Genomic DNA, 18,204 nt, shown 5'->3' with positions numbered 1-18,204 from the left:
TTTGTAAAGGGTTTTATCTCCATTCTCTTTGTGAAGAGCATGAACTCAGTGTTCTTGGAGAGAGAAGCAGCCTTTAGAATTGGGGAAGTAGGCGATCCTCCTGGGGCCCTCAGAGCCTTTTAGCTTCTGGGTGTTTTAACAGCCCCATGAATGCAGATTTGTAAATTTATTGCAGCGCCATCTGGTTTTTTGCTCGAACCAGATTACTGTTGGCTTGTGTCTGTCTATTGTGGTGGTCACTCCCTGGGAGCTTGCCCTCTCCATCTTGGGAAAGAGTGATGAATAGCAGGGGTCAATGGAAGCGGGTCACAGGGCAGCTGTCCGCGGCTGCCCTGAACTTGATTACCCCGCTGCTGAGTGTTCTTTAAGGCAGTACATAATACACAAGCTGTTTAAACTCCTCTTTTTCTCTGTTGCATCTGACAATAAGGAAACAACGTTTGCTATTTTGTTTGTCTAGTGTCGAGATCTATAGACAAAAAGATGTCAAGGCCAGCCTAAAGTGACTGTGGCTTCATGGGGTCAATCTCTTAAGTTGAAATTCACCTGCACATATTTCTGATAAGCTTTCAGGAATCTCTTACCCTTAAATATAAAAAATTCACTTGAATTCTAACAACCTACTATTGTTACAACTAAACTGTAGTTTATATAGATTATTCTCAGGCAAAGGATTGCCATTGTTGATGGGACATGGCTACTAAATGGGTAATTTGAAAAGCTGTTTTAATATTGGAGGAGCTGAAAGAAGTGTTATCTCTATAATTCTTAGAGACATTAGAAGAATAATGGAATATCAATATAAATATAAATAACTTTATGCCCAAAATTGGCTAGATAAAATGGGCAGATTCTTTGAAAAACAACTCACAGAACTAACACAAGGTAAAAGTTATATCTGTTATATAATGTATATAATGTTTTTCTTATCACAATGCTCATATAGTTTCACTGGTGACTTAACAGATATAATGGCAATCTTTTACTTTAAACCCCCTCTTAAAACACAAAAAAAAAGAAGACTTTGTCATAAAAGCGCTTCCAAAACTTAATGGAGAAATTACCAAAAGCAGTCAGTGAAGGAGAAGGCTAGAGATGCAACTCCTTTTGTCATCATTTGGCACTAGGTGTGAACTTTAAAAAATACTATAAAATACACACAGTTTCCTTTCTACTTATATTCTCCTAAAGTGTGGAAACCACAGCCTCTCTTTTATAGTTTTTATACCATGAGTGATGGAGGCAAAGGACTGAGAAATGCAAGGCCTCTTTGCTGTTTGAAAAGGTGGCATTACCACAGGCAACTCTTCTTTGCCCACATTAGCGCTAATAGGCTCTGTCAGCTCCCCCTTTCTCTGTAATTGAGTAAATTGTGGCTTTTGCCTAATTCTTCTCCTGCCCTCCATCCACCCCCTTTGTGTGTGTGTGTGTGCACTCACCGTCCTGAGAGCGTGGGCAGTGATAAATAAAGCATTGAGTGGAGCGCTCTCAACTCTTTGAAAGCAGCATGCTGCCAGCCCTCTAGTTATATTTCTTTGCGTGTTTACATTTTCCTGTATTCTTTCTCTTGTGTAGCTGGAACCCTGGGGATGCAAAGCCATGAGAGAGGCCAGGAAGCTAACAAAGTAGCTGTCTCCTTGTTAGCTTGTTCCTTTATTCTCTAAAAACAAGATAAAAACCATCTGGCTCAGGGCATTACATTTTCCCCCCTGTGCACCTCTATAGATGGAGACTTCACCTGCAGTGAGGGTTTACATTGATTAGGGAGGGAGCAGTAATTCAAGCTTCCATCCTCTTCAAGGATACTGTGCAGTCTGTAAAGGTGCTGACCCACTGAGTTAAACTGTCAAGGGAGGATAAAAAAGTGTCTTCCTCCCAGGAGGTAACAGCTGCCAGGTTTTCAACACCTTGCATGCTGCTGGAAAAAGAAAAAAAAATGTCACATTTGTCAGTGGAAAGAAAAACGATTCTGTTGTCATCTTCTGTTAATGACTGGACCTTACAAAAGGAACTACATAAGTCTTTTGGATGGAATAAGTAACTGTTTTCCTTGCCTGAGATTTTCTTTTCCCCTGATAAAAATCCCTGCATTGTTCTAAACATCAGCATGGAGGGAGAGCGTTAACAGAGCCAAGGAGAGTGCGCTGGCCTTGTCTCCTCTGCAGTTGGGCAAGTAGGAGGAAGATGCACATCACAGGTGCAGAAAATGACATCAGAGTGTCTGTTGACAAAACAGCCACAGAAGTTCCTAAGCCACAGGCAGGCACCACGGAGAAGACACCAGGCTCTGTTCTTTGGAGGACAGTTTGTTTTCAGGCAGCCTCCAGGTGGGGACACCGGGATGTTGCTTTTTCAGGAGTCACTTCTCTATAAAAGCATGAGAGGAATTGAACCCCACAGAATTCACTTCCTTTCCCGGCTCCAGTGTCTGTATGACAGTGTTCTCTTCTTTCTGATTTGATTGATGAGAGGGAAAGGTTTAATGAAGTCCCTGCTATCAGGCACGCAGTTTTTTCTTGTATTTGTTTTAGGTTAGTCATTTTAATTGTACTGAGTAATTAGAAGGTACACACAGCCAAGGGAGCTTTGTTCTGATAATTGCTCAAGAAACCGGTTCCCTATCCTCCTTCGCTTTGTATTAAGACACTTCTCCCTCTAGTGGCAATAGTAAGCGCTTTGGCTTGGCAGTAGGCAAGGTGTAATTGCAACATGACAAACTATGCTTAAGGGACCTTCTTGTAAATACTTTAGGGTTCAGCATTATTTCATTATATATGTTTTACCCTTTGAAACTTCCTACCTCCTCTTTCTTCTTCCTGAAGTGCTTTGGGCTTTGGATTAAAAAGAAAAAAAAATTCTGCCTGGGATGCTTGCTTATTAAAAAAAAGAAAAGCTAAGCACAGTGCATTCTGGGTAATGTTTTGCAGCTTGACTTAATTTTAGTCATCTGTTTTAATTACCTATTTATAAAAATGCTTTTGCATTTGTAGACATTATTTAATACTTTGGAAGAAGCACCTCATTTGAAATAAATAAATAAATGGTACATATTTTAAATAGTCTATGTAAAAAATCCTAAAGGTAATTATTGTAGGCCTCTTAAGTAAGACACAGTGATCTTTCTGAATCTGATGCAGTGATTTGTTTATATAACGTCCCGCTTCTGTTGGATTCTTCAGAGCCTAATAACACTTTTTTAGGGGGCTGGGGGAACAAACAAACAAACAAAAAAAACCCATGGCTAGCAATTTGTGTCTAGCTACAAAAACCCTTCTTCAAAAAAAAAAAAGCAATTTAATAACCAGCTTTCGTAAAATTACTTTGAGGAAAGAAGACCGTATAGGGGGTTAGTGCTTTGTTTTATTTTTATTTCAGTGTAATCATTCTTTGATAAATTGTGTAATCACTGACTTAGTAGAAAACATATTATTGAACTCCTGGGTTGTAATGACCATAAAAAGTGTATTTTCATATAGAGAGTTGAGATACTGTGAATAAATTATAAAGGAAATAGCTTATATGCTGGTCAGAGTCCATATGGACTCAATTCATTTTGTGTTCGATGCTTAATCTAGATGTACCATTTTTAAAAAAGAAAAAGAAGAAAGGGGGGGGGATAAAATTCCTATTGTGCCCAGCTGCACACATTATAAAAAAATAAAAATCTGTCCTCTGAACACCATGGAAAGAAATCAGAGCAGCAGTTCTCGGTGGGGGTTTGCGGCCCCTGTGGGGGTTAGAAAGCCTTTCATAGGGGTCGGATATCAGAGATCCTGCATATCAGATACTTGCATTATGGTTTGTAATAATAGCAAAATGACAGTTATGAAGTAGCAGCAAAAATAATCTTAGGGCTGGGGGGTCACCACAATGCGAGAAAGTTGGGAGCCACTGCGTTAGAGCTGTGTGTCCTGAGTGGGACGCCGCACCATCTGGGTGGCGCTCGGCAGGCCCAGTGCCAGCCTCTCTGGAATTGTTTGGTACTTTGACTTTTCCAGCCCATGTTCTTGCTTGGGACATGATTTGATGTTACTGTATATCTAAAGTTCCCTGTTTCCCTACCGTACCCACCCCAGTCACTAAACACTTTCATTATACTTTATCTTGTTTTGCTATAGGGCTGTTGAACAGATTTCTTAAACAGCTCTTTGCAAGGTTAAAAGAATGCAGCCTGGTATCAAGTTTGTGTCATTTTAAATATATACCTTCTAGTAAATAAGGAGAGACCTGGCAATCAATCCCTTTTAGTGTGTTATATGTTTCACCTGACAACTAAACCTTCTATTGATTAGCCATTACTTTGTTAGATAATCCCATGTCATTGAATCCATTGTAAAAAATTAAACTCTTTAAAATGTTTTACCCTAGCAGCAGTGTGAAAATTGAAAACTTGTTCAGAATTACAGCCTGCTTTCACAAAGAAGGTAGTTTTCAGCCAGGCATCTTACTGGTTTATGCTTATGTTCTTTATATGCAATATAAAAACGTATTAAAGTACTCCAACGCACAACTCTCTGCCTCTGGTTCAGCAGTGAAGCTGCCTTTTCAGATGCTGCATGGGGACAGAGCCTGGCTTGCCTGCAGCTGTTATATTCACTGGTGTGATTCAAAGGGGAAGGAATCTGATAGTCATAAGGAATTGTTTGAGGCTTTTTACTACAGAGTGGTCAAAAGACTGACACATTTTAGACTGCTGGAAGACAAGCAAAGTCACATACCCACTTCACAGATGGATTGTCAAAAACCAAGTCTGTATCCCTAGCAGCTCTCTGCTGGCGTAGGTCTCCTGACTCTGCCTGATGTTCCCCCGGGCATGAAGGAGAGGAAGGTTTGAATGAAATAAATCACTCTAGTCCTCATGAGTTTCTTTGTTTTGTTCTTTGAGAGAGTCCTAGCTGGCCTGGGATTTACCTTGAAGCTCAGGCTGGCCTTGAACTTGAAACAGCCCTCTGCCTCAGCCATTGCAGTCTGTCATTTCAGGTATGAGGCATCATATCCAGCTCCCTCCATAACTTAACACAATTCATTTGTAGGCACTTGTTTATGTGCACCTGTACAATGCAGCACACCTGTGTGTTAGAGCTGTGTGTCCTGAGTGGGACGCCGCACCATCTGGGTGGCGCTCGGCAGGCCCAGTGCCTGGGCAGCCTGGACCCTGTCTCCTGGGCTCCTCTTAGGATTTGAACTGGAGCTCAGGTTGTTAGGCTTGGTGGCAAGCCCCTCTACCCACCAAGCCATCTCAGTGTCTCCCTCTAAAACTTGATTAAGCTTCTTCTCCCTTTTCTTGGCACATGTCAGCCATCAAGCTATATAACTGCCCCTATCTATGACTTTGGTTTTATGACTCTGATTGCTTCTTTCTTGATTGCTTTTGGTCTTTTCTTGCTTTATTTTAGTAACTTTGACCTTCAAGGTATGTTGAATCAATGTGATGAACATCTTTTCCTTGTCCCCAGTTTTGTGACGTGGGGGCAGGAGTGCTAGTGTTAATCTCTGATCATCAAGCACAGTGCTAGTTAGGGGCTCTAGATATCCATTAGGAGACTAAACAGTTTACCTTTAATTCCCAGGCGTCCAGCCTTTTTAAAAAAATCTATAAGCAGGTGTTTAATTCAGTTAAAGATTTTTAAAAAGATAAGTATGTGCATGTATGCGTTTGTGAAAATGTGTACACATAAGGACAGGTGCTGTCAGACCAGAGGCATTGGAACCCTTGGAACTGCAGCTTACAGGCAGTTGTGAGTCTCCCAGTCCGGTGGGAACTGGGAACTGAAGTCAAGTAGCCTCTAAGAGCACTTTTTAACTGCTGAGTCATCTTTCCAGTCCTGAATTAAACACTTCTAAAAATCTAAAATGTTATCTGTAACTCTGCTCCCTTATTCTGCTAATAGTTTAGTTGACTCTATTAAGAATTTTTCTTGCCGGACATGGTGGCGCACACCTTTAATCCCAGTACTTTGCAGGCAGAGGCAGGGGGATTTCTGAGTTCGAGGCCAGCCTGGTCTACAGAGGGAGTTCCAGGACAGCCAGAACTACACAGTGAAACCCTGTCTCAGCAAACAAACAAACAAAAACGTTCTCTGTATGGACTTAAGGGACATTGGTCTGAAGCTTTCTCTTTAGTGACTTTGGTAGAGTTTGGTGTTAGGCTTATGCTAGTCTTGTAAACTGAGTTTGGAAATGTGGCCCTATTCTGGGTCTTGAAAGCATTTATGTATGGTTACTGTTCTTTCTCAAAACTTAATAGAATTCACTAGAGAAAATATTTATATCATAAGTTTAATTTCTGAAAATTTTTATAGCAGTTTCAATCTCTTTAACATGTACGGCCTTTTGGATAATTTTGAACAGTTTATATCTTTTGTGCCCTATTTGCTATTTGTTGATTTGTTTTCTTTGGTTTTGGTTAGTTTCTAATTTTTTTTTTCTATTTTTAATTATGTCAGTGTGCATAGGTCTGGAGGCTTACTCGTGTCCATGCAAATACCGGCAGAGGTCATAAGAAGACCTTGGATCCCATGGAGCTAGAGTTACAGCAGTGAGGCACACAGTGTGGGGGCTGGGAACCCATCGTGGCCCTCTGCACAGGTGGAATGTGCTCTTAACCACTGAGCCACTTCTGCAGCCTCCTGGGTGTGATTTCTCAAGTCAGAATCTCAGGCACTGAACTCTTGATCCTTCTGCCTCTGCACTGAATTGCAGACTCATGCTCACATTTGTTTTGAACAAGCATCTCATTGTGTATTCAAGGCTGATTTCAAATACAACCCTCCTGGCACATCCCCTCCTTCTCTTGTTCCCTTCTTCCTTCAGAAAAGGTCTCACTCTGTAGACTGTGCTACCTAGAACACACTGTGTAGTAACGCATTGGTGGCCTAAACTCTCAGCAATCGTCCTGCATCAGCCTCCTTAAATATATTTTAATATTCAGTTTGTTCCAGATTGCCTGAGAGCCTCTTTAGCTGTCAGTTTTTCCCATTGTCATCATTCTGAGTATTTCCAGATTCATCTGACATTTTCCTTTTTAGAAAAGTGTGTGTGTGTGTGTGTGCACGCACGAGCGTGAGTGCACCTACTGGTGTGTATGTCCGTGCATTTAATGTATAGGCAAGAGGAGGGCCTCAGATTCCCCTGAGCTGGAGTTACAGGCTTGACTTAAGAGGTTTACACAACCATAGCTGTCTCACATTAGGTTTTTCCTCCTCCAATGAAAATCCCCATCTGTTTATTCATTGTGATTATTATCTTTCATTTAGTCATTTCATTGAACAAATGATTATAAAAGACCTCTTTAGTGCTAATCCCAAGTTAGCCACTTTTTGTATTCCTTTTCATGACTGTTGTACAAGCATGGTGAGTTTTATATCATATGATGGATGTGTGAATGGTTCATCGTGCAAACTCTGAATTCTGCCTCTGATTAAATACTAACTCAGTGTGACTGTGGAGTCTTGTCCTTGTGTCTGAAAATGATGGGTGGGTTTCTGTTTTAGCCCTATGCCTAAATCAGATCCCCTGGACCTAGAACATTTTGTTTGCCTCAGCTCCTGGTCTTGCTCAGTGTCTCAGGTCCTTCTGCATCTGTCTCTAACTTGCTCATGAAGTAGGAATCAAATCCTAGATGCTTACCTGTTCTCAAGGCACAGACTGGAGTCTTGGCTCAGATCCCTCCCCGTCCAGCTGTTCTTTCCATTGGAATTCTCCATCTCCCTTAATGTATGTTGTTTGGGGGCTAAACATGGATTTGAGGAGAAATTAAATGTATTTTCTGAGACCTTCTTTTCCCAATGCTTCTCTTCTCTGTGGATTTCTCCTCTTAGCTGCCACTCACTGTGGCAGTTCTGAACTCTGTCCTTTGATAGTTCAGCCTAATACACCAAGGCTTCCTAACTTGTATTCACCATGCACCGAATGGATTCTTGAGAGCTTCCGGAGAAACCCAAACTCACTCCTCACCAATGTTGTTCTTTTTCAATGCCCTCCCCCCTCCACCCATTTTGCCGATCTTCAGGGCCTTGCATAGTTTCAAAAACACTTTACTTTAGGTAAAGCTATCATCCCAAGGAAGGTTAATTCGTGGTAACATTTCTACCATTGTTGGAAACAGAATTCTTTTGTTGTGTTCATTGACACACACACACTCACACACACACACACACCCCGTTTCCCTCCCTGCACGCACCTTGTTCTTTTGACAAAGTCTGTGTAGCCCCAGCTATTTCCCAAATCCTGGGATTAGAAGCATAGCCTGACAATCACCCTGAAAGAAGCAGAATTCTTTTCTGTAATGTTTTAGTTTATTTGATAAGTGTTGGTTAATTCATGTGAATTTTTAAAAAATAATTTATAAGGATAATTTTAATGGGGACTTGAGAGTTGTTTTAGGGGTTAAGATTACTTGATGCTCTTGGAGAGGCCCAGGTTCCGTTCCCCACGCCCACACGGAGAGTCACAGCTGCCCGGAGCTCTAGTGGCAGGGTTCTGGTGTGTGTCTTCTTCCAGCTTCTCCAGGCACACACACGTGCACACGCATCACTCATCTATCCATGCATGAGGGCAACACAATCATACACGGAGGGAAAGAATGTTAAAGTACCTTTAACATATGGTGAAATGATTTCCATTTAAATGATTAGAAAACGAAATGTTTCAACTTGTATTTTTACCAAAACACTAATTTCATAATATTGATAGAAAGGGCCAGGCTATCAGGCCAGATGAGAAAGGTTTTTTCCTACCAACCTTTGAAAAATAATAACAGTTGGCCAAAAGAAAAATTTAAACTCTGTTTATGCTTTTGTAAACAGACAGGTGAGCAAATAAGTAAGTGTGGAAAGACACCACAACTCTCCCTCCAGAAGGTTCCAACTCATACAGTCTATAAGGACAAAGGAGCTGAAGAGCCACCACTAGAGCACTACAGTAAAACTGACTTATAGGGCTGGAGAGATGGCTCAGCGGGTGAGAGCACTGACTGCTCTTCCGAAGGTCCTGAGTTCAAATCCCAGCAACCACATAGTGGCTCACAACCATCTGTAATGAGATCTGACTCCCTCTTCTGGTGCATCTGAAGACAGCTACAGTGTACTTAGATATAATAATAAATAAATCTTTAAAAAAAAAATGACTATAGACAAGCTCCTTCAAAGGATACTAGACTTAGCAGGTGAAATTTAAAGTAGAAACTATTTGTGCACTCTCTAATTATTTCCTCTAATGTATTTGATAATTGCCAAAGGGAAAAATGACACATTCACCGTGGAGCCAGTTGACCAGGACAGGTATCACCAGAACTGTTAACACATCTTTTGGTTTGATGCCCTGAGAAGGACGGGCCTGTCATTTCATTTGTATCCTTCAAATAATAACCTCATTTTGATCATGAGTTGAGGGAGATCCTATTGATTAACTGATTTAGAAGTGTCAGTCATGGAAGACAGGACAACTGCAAACTTGTGCCAGGTTATAGAAGACTGGAGGAGCTATGACAAATAAATGTGGATAAAGGTCTGGACCAGCTCCTGACAGGAGGCCTTAGTGAGGAGACGCAACGCTGACTGGAGGCTGTACTTCATACACGGTCAGCTTCCCCCAGGGCTGGAGAGGTGCCTGTGCTGAGGACCCACATCAGCTGGCTCACAAATGCCTGTACCTCCAGGGCAGTGCTTCTCAACCTTGTGGTTAACCGCAACCACAACCACACACAATGAGATCTGGCGCCCTCTTCTGCTGTGTCTGAAGACAGCTACAGTGTACTCATGTAGAATAAGAAAGAAATCTTTGCACCCGAGCGAGCAGGGACTGAGGGAGTGGGACTGACCAGAGTGAGCGGAGGTTCCTCGTGTTGTGGTGACCTCCAACCATACAGTTATTTTTGGTGCTACTCCATAACTGTAATTTACTACTGTTAAGAATTGTAATATGGGGGCTGGTGAGATGGCTCAGCAGGTAAGAGCACTGACTGCTCTCCTGAGGGTCCTGAGTTCAGATCCTACAACCACATGGTGGCTCACAACCATCTGTAATGAGATCTGACTCCCTCTCCTGGTGGGTTTGAAGACAGCTATAGTGTATCTATTTATAATAATAAATAAATCTTAAAAAAATAATCGTAATGTATGTTTTCCAATAGTCTTAGGTGACCCCTGTAGAAAGGTTTTTGACCCTCCCTCCTAAGGCGTTGCCACACACAGATTGAGAACCACTGCTCCAAGGATTCATATTCCTCTGATCTGAGACAGACAGACACACACACACACACACAAATTAATCTTAAAAAAAAAAAATCCCTTCCAAGCAGTCTTTTCTTTTCTTTTTTTTTTTTTTAATTTTTTCAAAAACTAAGAGGCTTTATTAAATTAATATCTAGGACCATGGATACTGGCTACGTCCATACCCAAAACTCATGCTCAGAGTTATAGCACATGAACAAGAGCCCCTAGCATTCCAGAGACATTTGCTAAGATGATGATTAATTATTACATGATATTATATGTATACATAATATCACACACACACCAAAAATAAGCCCATTATAAAATTCAAATTTCTGACATAATTTCCTGAGGTAAAATTGCTCTGAACAATAGATAAATACATTTAAAATACAGTCTTTATTTTATACTTTGCTTTACTTGAACTTTTGACTGGTAAATTCTTTTTTTTTTAAATTTTTAATATTTTTATTACATATTTTCCTCAGTTACATTTCCAATGCTATCCCAAAAGTCCCCCATAGCGCCCCCCACTTCCCTACCCACCCATTCCCATTCTTTTGGCCCTGGCATTCCCCTATATTGGGGCATATAAAGTTTGCAAGTCCAATGGGCCTCTCTTTCCAGTGATGGCCGACTAGGCCATCTTTCGATACATATGCAGCTAGAGACAAGAGCTCCGGGGTTCTGGTTAGTACATCATGTTGTTCCGACAATAGGGTTGCAGATCCCTTTAGCTCCTTGGGTACTTTCTCTAGCTTCTCCATTGGGAGCCCTGTGATACATCCAATAGCTGACTGTGAACATCCACTCCTGTGTTTGCTAGGCCCCGGCATCGTCTCACAAGAGACAGCTATATTTGGGTCCTTTCAGCTGGAGGGCATCATCTTGAGTGAAGTAACACAATCACAAAAGAACTCACACAATATGTATTCACTGATAAGTGGATATTAGCCCAAAACTTAGGATACCCAAGATATAAGATACAATTTACTAAACGCATGAAACTCAAGAAGAATGAAGACCAAAGTGTGGACACTGTGCCCCTTCTTAGAATTGGGAACAAAACACCCAGGGAAGGAGTTACAGAGACAAAGTTCGTAGCTGTGATGAAAGGATGGACCATTTAGAGACTGCCGTATCCAGGGATCCATCCCATAACCAAGCAGTCTTTTCATGTAGCCCAAGTTGGGCTCAACTTATTATCTCCCCATATGAGGTGCTGAATGGCAGGGTGTGTAGGTGTGTGCCGCTGTGCCTGGCTCGGTGCTTCCCTGGGTGTTGTGGTGCTTGGGATTGAAGCTAGAGCTTGATGCTTGCTCGGCAGATGTGTCCTTTACCACCGAGTTATAGCTGCAGCCCCGGCTTCTTAGCTCTGGGAAGTGTTGATAGTAGTGGGTGGCTGAGTTACGGAAGTGTAAAAAAATAAATCTTCCTAACTTAAGTAAATCTAGAACTTATCTCAATTCATAAAATAGGGTTTTAAAATGTTAAGTGATTGTGGCTTATCTAGTCTCACCTTAATTCCAACACAAACATTTATGTTGGTTCTCAAAGACTACTCCCAGGCCAGCAGTGTCAGCCTCTGCTGGGAATTATGCTTCAGCAGGTCCCAGGTGATTCTCATGCATGCATGCATAAGCGGAGAACAATTACCTATAGATTCTATGCTAGCCACAACAATTTTAGATTGGAAACATACCCAGGAGGCTGAGGCAGGAGAGAACAGATGGCTGCAAGTTTCAAGGACAGCCAGGACTATATTGTGAGATTCTGTCTCAAGTAGGGATAACTGAGTGCTGCAGAGCTTAGAGGTCAAGGGCACTTACTGCTTTTGGAGAGGGCTAAGTTTGATTCTTGGCACCCATGTCAGACAGCTCACAATTGCCTGGGATTCCAGCTCCAGAGGAACCTCACACACATCTAGTTGCTTTTTGTGGTCACCAGCACATAGGTGGACATAATCAAACACAGGTATACACATAATTAAAGATAAATCTTTATTTAAAGAGAGAAAACCTAAAACAACAGTGAAAAACTAAAGAGTACATTGTCTTTTATTTCCCTGATACATTGACAGTTATCAGTAATGCTTTTTGGGAGCTAGAGAAATGGCTGGTGGTTAAGAACACAGTACTCTTCTAGAGGATTTGACTCAGAGGACTCACAGTTATCTGTAACCCCTGTCCAAGGGAGATGTGGTGCCCTCTTCTGGCCTCTGTGAGCACTGCACTCATGGTGCGCAGACATACTTGCAAGGAAAACACTCAAACACATAAAATAGTTTTTATTTTAGTTCTTAAAAAAAGCATTGCGGGGCTGGAGAGATGGCTCAGTGGTTAAGAGCACTGACTGCTCTTCTGAAGGTCCTGAGTTCAAATCTCAGCAACCACATGGTGGCTCACAACCATCCGTAATGAGATCTGACACCCTCTTCTGGTGCATCTGAAGACAGCTACAGTGTACTTAGATATAATAATAAATAAATCTTTAAAAAAAAAAAGCATTGCATTTGGAGCTGGAGAGATAGATCAGCAGTAAAGAGCACTAGCTGCTCTTCCAGGGTATCAGAGTTCGATTCCCAACAACCACATGGCAGCTTACAAATGTCTGTTACTCCAGTTCTATGGGATCCTGCACCCTCACACAGAATACATGCAGGCAAAACACCAATGCACATAAACTAAAAGTAAAGAAATGTTTTAAAATATGTTTTATCCATGGGTGTGTTGTGCCTGCCTTTAATCCAGGCACTCAGGAGGTAGAGACGGGTGGATCTCTGAGTTCCAGGACAGACAGGGCTACACAGGGCTGTATGTGGGGTGAGTGAAGAAAGCATTTTACCATAAAGATAGACTGTAGTGCAGCCAACACTGTAGCCTCTTCCCAGTGCTCTGTGTATTATTTTCTTCTAATTAGGCTCCCAGTCATACTTGAGATCTCCTCTTTCTTTCTTCTGTTTTCTTTTGTGGTGGTGGTTGAAAGATCCAGCTGTGTAATCCAGGCTGGCCTGGAAATGGCTGTATAGCCTGGTCTGGCTTCTAATTTACAATCCTCCCCACTGATTGGTTCACAGGTTTTATCACTTTGTTGCCCAGACTAGTTTCAGACTTAAAATCTTCTCACTTTGGCCTCTATAGTGTTGGGATTATACCACATATGGTTAAATTTTGCATTTTAAAAACTTGCATATCCAATTCTCTATCTCCCATTCCTACCGTGAATTCACTGCTCACATACTTATTCATGGGCACACCACTGGCTTTCATGGACTCTGTCCTTTCCTCCTCCTCTCTGCTTGGCCCCTCAGCGACTACAAATCTTGGGTTTACAAATAGAATTGTATGTTGATTTAGAGAAATTGAAGAGAACTTGACAGCTATGTGTGTCAGTGTTTCAGTATCGTTACCAAAAAAAAAAAAAAACTGATTTTTTTTTTCTTGAAAATTGTCTCTACAGACTTACAACAGCTGTGCCAGGCTTTGCATAAACCAAGAGACAGTATGTCTAACAAGCACTGCTATGAAGACTGAAAATTGTGTGGCCAAAGTAAGTAACCGTGCTCAGCAGTTAATAGAGCACACTGCCCAGAGCTGCGCCTGTGGGTGTCTTTACTCAGTGCTGTCACGACAGGTGATCATAAGATCATATATTTATGAAGACAATATATATAGCAGGTGTTATTTTATACAGAATGAACTGAAAGCTAGGTTTTCTTTCTCTTGAGTCACAACAGAATCTTTTTATTCAGTTATGCAGATTAGTGAGTTATTATAAGATGATGAACAGTTTATTTCGTACCTTCCTTCCTGTCTCGTTTTTATTGTTCAGTTGTTTTGTTTTGTCTACATAGCCGTTGCTGTTCTAGAGCTCACGAAGTTGACCAGACTAGCCTTGAACTCAGAGATCTGCCTGCCTCGGCCTCTCGAGTACTGAGATTAAAGACAAGTACCACCAAGGCTGGCCTCCCTAAGAGTGGGTGTAGTACTCTGGAGATAGACTGACGCTGACAGCTTGAGCAGAGATCCAGTTATGTTGTGCCACTGTTACTTGGCCAGGCATAGCCGCATATGCCTTTAAGCCCATTGGAAGGCAGAGACCAGCCTGGTCTACAAAGCAAGTTATAGGACAGCCAGGGCTACCTAGAGAAACCCTGTCTCCAAAAACCAAAGCCAAAAGAAATGTCACATTTGGTGATTTTGAATGAGAAACTGTTTTTATCTGTCCATATGGCCTAAGTCTTTCATGTACGAATATGTGCTATATCTCTAGATACAAAAACAATATTTAAAATTAAAATCTTCAGAGCTGAAGAGATGGCTCAGTGGTTAAGATCAGAGTTTGATCTTGTACAGGATCCAGGTTTAATTCCCAGCACCCACATGGTGGCTTTACAACCATCTGTAACTACAGTTCAGGGGATCCAGTTTCATCTTGTGGCCAATGTAAACACTTCGCGTGCATGGTACACAGGCATTATTTCTGTTTTTCTACAAAAATAATCTTTATTACCATTTAGGATTTTGTTGTTTTGCAATTTTTCCAAATTTCAGCTTAATCTATTCTTTCTTATTTACTATTAGAGGTAAGACTTTGTTTATATCATGTAAGCTCTATCTTATAAAATTCAAGAAAAGCTGTCTTATTTCTTTTGGGTTATTACAACAAAATATAAACAGTAGCTTATAAAAATAATTTTTATATGATTGTGACAATAGATTTAATGTCTACTTAAAAGTTCACATCTTGGTAGATGGAGCCTTGCTATGAGTAGTCTCAGGATGAAAGCAGTAAGCCAGGCTCTCCTGGATCTTCTACTAATTCTGTTCCTGAAGACTGTTCTCATACACGAGGTGGTTAGAGAGCAACACAATCAAAGTTATTGTTACATAGTAGCAATACTAGTTTTTATTCTATTTCCTAAAACATATGGTAATCTCTTAACCCTGCTTCATTAGCTGAAAACATATTACACATAGCCATTGGAATTAGCCGTATGAGTAATGTCCGATTTATTTTAAATTATAGCAGCAAAAGGTAGGTTCATCAATTGTGTATTAAGTCCACATCTTAATTTGCTACAAAAGTGAGGATTAATGTAAGTTAGATTTAATTTTCAGTTCCTTAGTAACAGCTTGCAGGTGCCACTTGGACCCCGGGTGGGGACTGGGTGGAGAAAGTGTGCTTTCACGCTTGTGCGCGCTGCTCTCGCTTTCGTCACAAGTGGGTTCCTTCTGCTAAACATGGCAAAGTCTTAACATGAGCACCAACCCAAAGACACGGCGACAGGGCGACAATTTAATGAGTTTCCTTGAGAGCTGGCCAACTGAGCATCTGCTCCTTTTGTTTTTCTCTACTTGGTAAGCCAGTGTTTCTGAACTCCTTAGCCGTGTTGCTGTGAGTCTCTACCGTGTGGGGGTGGGGTTGTTTCCTTTTCTACCCTCTACTTGAGTAGTGCACAGTTAGAAATCTTCTGGCATCTGGCACAGTGGTGTAATTTCTTCCGTGCTCTTGAGTGAGGAAATGTTTGCTCATTGCTGCTCATCATGTCTGTCTCCTTGCTCCCAGATGGTGACCTTCTCCTCCCATTCCTGCCTGTCTTAACATTATTCTGACACCTATTTTCTCTCATTGTCCCCTTAACCACTCTAATTGAATAATGATTTCTATAATTTCCAGTTGGAACACAACCAACTTCCTGCTTCTCTTTACTGGCCCACATCCTGTCTTCTAGTTCATTGCTTCAGATTTGAGCCAGATTGTCAGATAAAAATACATAACTGAAAAAAATGTTTACCACAATACAGTAGCATGGCACCAATGAGAGTTGTCCTCTCTCCCTGCTAAACATGCTCTGTCTGTCTCGTGATTTCATGCTGTCTCTCTGGGCCTCATTTACTGCTTGACCTTTGAAAGAAATGACTCAAAGTTATGTTTGTGGATCTTTAAACATTTTTTTGTTTCTTTTTCCTCACCTTTACTTTTTAGCAATGGTTTGTTTGCTACTGATTCAAATTGTGCTCCAGGGTTGCCTGCAGGTCCATATTTTGGTTTAGGTATAAGTACAATTATAGCCTTTTTATTAAATATTGCTTGTTTGCATTTTACAGAAGGTATTGGTTCTTCTCAAAAGCAGAAATGAACCCTATATTATTTTGTGTGTAGCTCTCCTCTGTTGGGTACTCTAGTTTTGCAGTTCCTGTATGGAAAGGGCACTCCCTTTAATTTGCAATAAAATGTAAGAAAGCGCAGCTGTTTCATAAGTTACCTTCACAGCAGTCTCCTGACTGAAACTTAGCTTGATGGAAAAAGGTTCAAGAAAATATTTAAAACTAAAAGTGGGGAGTGCTCCGGATAATATTTGAAGCCATGAAGTATCTTGTATATAGTTTACCTTTTCTGTCTGTCTGTCTGTCTGCCTCTGGTAACCCTGGCTGTGTGAACCATTCTGGCCTTGAACTCACAGAAACCCACTTGTGCTGGGATTAGAGGGGTGCCCCACCATGCCTCGCTAGTTGAGTTTAGAGCCTTCTGTCTGCTCACAGCGCTGGAGTTAGGACGCTCGTCTGGAGATGATGAGCTCTGTATTTATTGTAGCTTTAAATGGACAGTCATTACTGACTGTCAACTCAGTCTCTCAAATCCATAATCACATCGTACCTAATTGTCAACCTTCATGTTTTTTAATTATGAAAGAAAACTAAGAACATTAATTTTTATGTTATCTTTCTATTGACTTTATTGATGTACTACAGAAAATTTTGGTTTGAGGCTTTTCCATAATTTACCTTTATATCCCACACCCGTTCCATAAACATGTATAGTTAAAATTGAGTTGTTCAAATACTTCTACCTTGATTCCTGGCCTAGACAGGGGTAGTTCTGTCTTTGTTTGGAATAAGCCCATTCAGTGGTCTTGTATACGTTCTGTATCTGTTGTTGTTGTTATTTTGTTATTACTGGGTTTTATTTGAGATAATAATCTGTTTGAAACCGAGACAGAAAAATGTGATGTTCCTTCCCACTCACTCCAGATTTTGATAGAAGACTTGTTTTATTTATTTCCAAAATTATATCCGCAGGAAACAAGCTGTTTAAATTCAGATTATGCTGAAGCAAAATGGTCCTGGTATGAGAAGCAACGTGCTGTTTTACGAGCACAGAGTCCCTTTTCTCATAACTGATTGATAGTAAATATTTTCCTGAAGAATTATTGCCAACCATGAACAGTGCAACTGTTTCACTTTTTTTCCGTGCTACTTGCTGTACCAGCCATTGTCGGTAATTAAGATCTACAATTCACAGTGCAGACGTTTGCACTTCCTCTGGGTCTGTGCTATTTATAAGGCATTTCAGCTGTTCAGAGTTTCTTCTGAGTTTTAAACTACATGTTAACAGGCTTCTCTAATATAGTGTTCCACAAGAGCAAGTCTGTTCATGGAGGCCCTTCTGACAGACCTTAACTTAGCTTTGTGGTGGACACAGCAAGGTGTAATTGTATCATCAGGACCAGTATGATTGGGGAAATCTCAGAAGTATAATACTGTGTAAAGAAGCCAGGAATGAAATTCAGAACTCACCTGTTTGTTACCAAGGTTTTCAGAAATACACAATAAAGCAACTTATTGGTTAGAGTGTGTGCTTGTCAAGCTAATGTGGGATACACTCACTATAGTTGTGCGTGAGTTTTTGTCTCAAAAGATTTGAAACAAAACGGATTAACAGATTGACAACACATTTGTTGTATGACAGAAGCCTGAAGTAGTACATACCATTGATAAAGCAAGTGTCCATAAAGATCTTAGTCAGTGTTAAAATTGATCAAATTTAAATTAAGTTCAAAAGAGAATTGATTTTCAAAAGTCCAGACCCATCCAAGAATCATCATGAACGATCTCCCAGTCTCCAGTCACTGTGCAGGCATGTTGCTACAGGCACTAGTTGTTAAACATACAAGAGGAAGAAACAAGAAACTGAAAGCTGTCAACAA

At 40.9% G+C, this 18,204-nt stretch overlaps 1 protein-coding gene across 12 annotated transcripts in view; it reads left to right on the top strand.

Annotated features, from left to right (window-relative positions):
- Positions 1 to 18,204, top strand: part of Btrc (beta-transducin repeat containing E3 ubiquitin protein ligase) — a 166,711-nt gene that overhangs the window by 91,532 nt on the left and 56,975 nt on the right. For all 12 annotated transcript variants that reach the window (XM_021151576.3, XM_029472467.2, XM_021151574.3 and 9 more), the window contains one exon: positions 13,674 to 13,763. In XM_021151576.3, coding sequence (XP_021007235.1) covers positions 13,674 to 13,763 — 90 coding nt within the window. The remainder of the gene's footprint in view (positions 1 to 13,673; positions 13,764 to 18,204) is intronic.

The sequence above is a fragment of the Mus caroli genome, unplaced genomic scaffold (assembly GCF_978045245.1).
Source record: "Mus caroli unplaced genomic scaffold, Mus_caroli_1 scaffold_20, whole genome shotgun sequence".
Lineage (NCBI taxonomy): Eukaryota > Metazoa > Chordata > Mammalia > Rodentia > Muridae > Mus > Mus caroli.
This window is presented reverse-complemented; position numbering and strand designations above follow the sequence as displayed.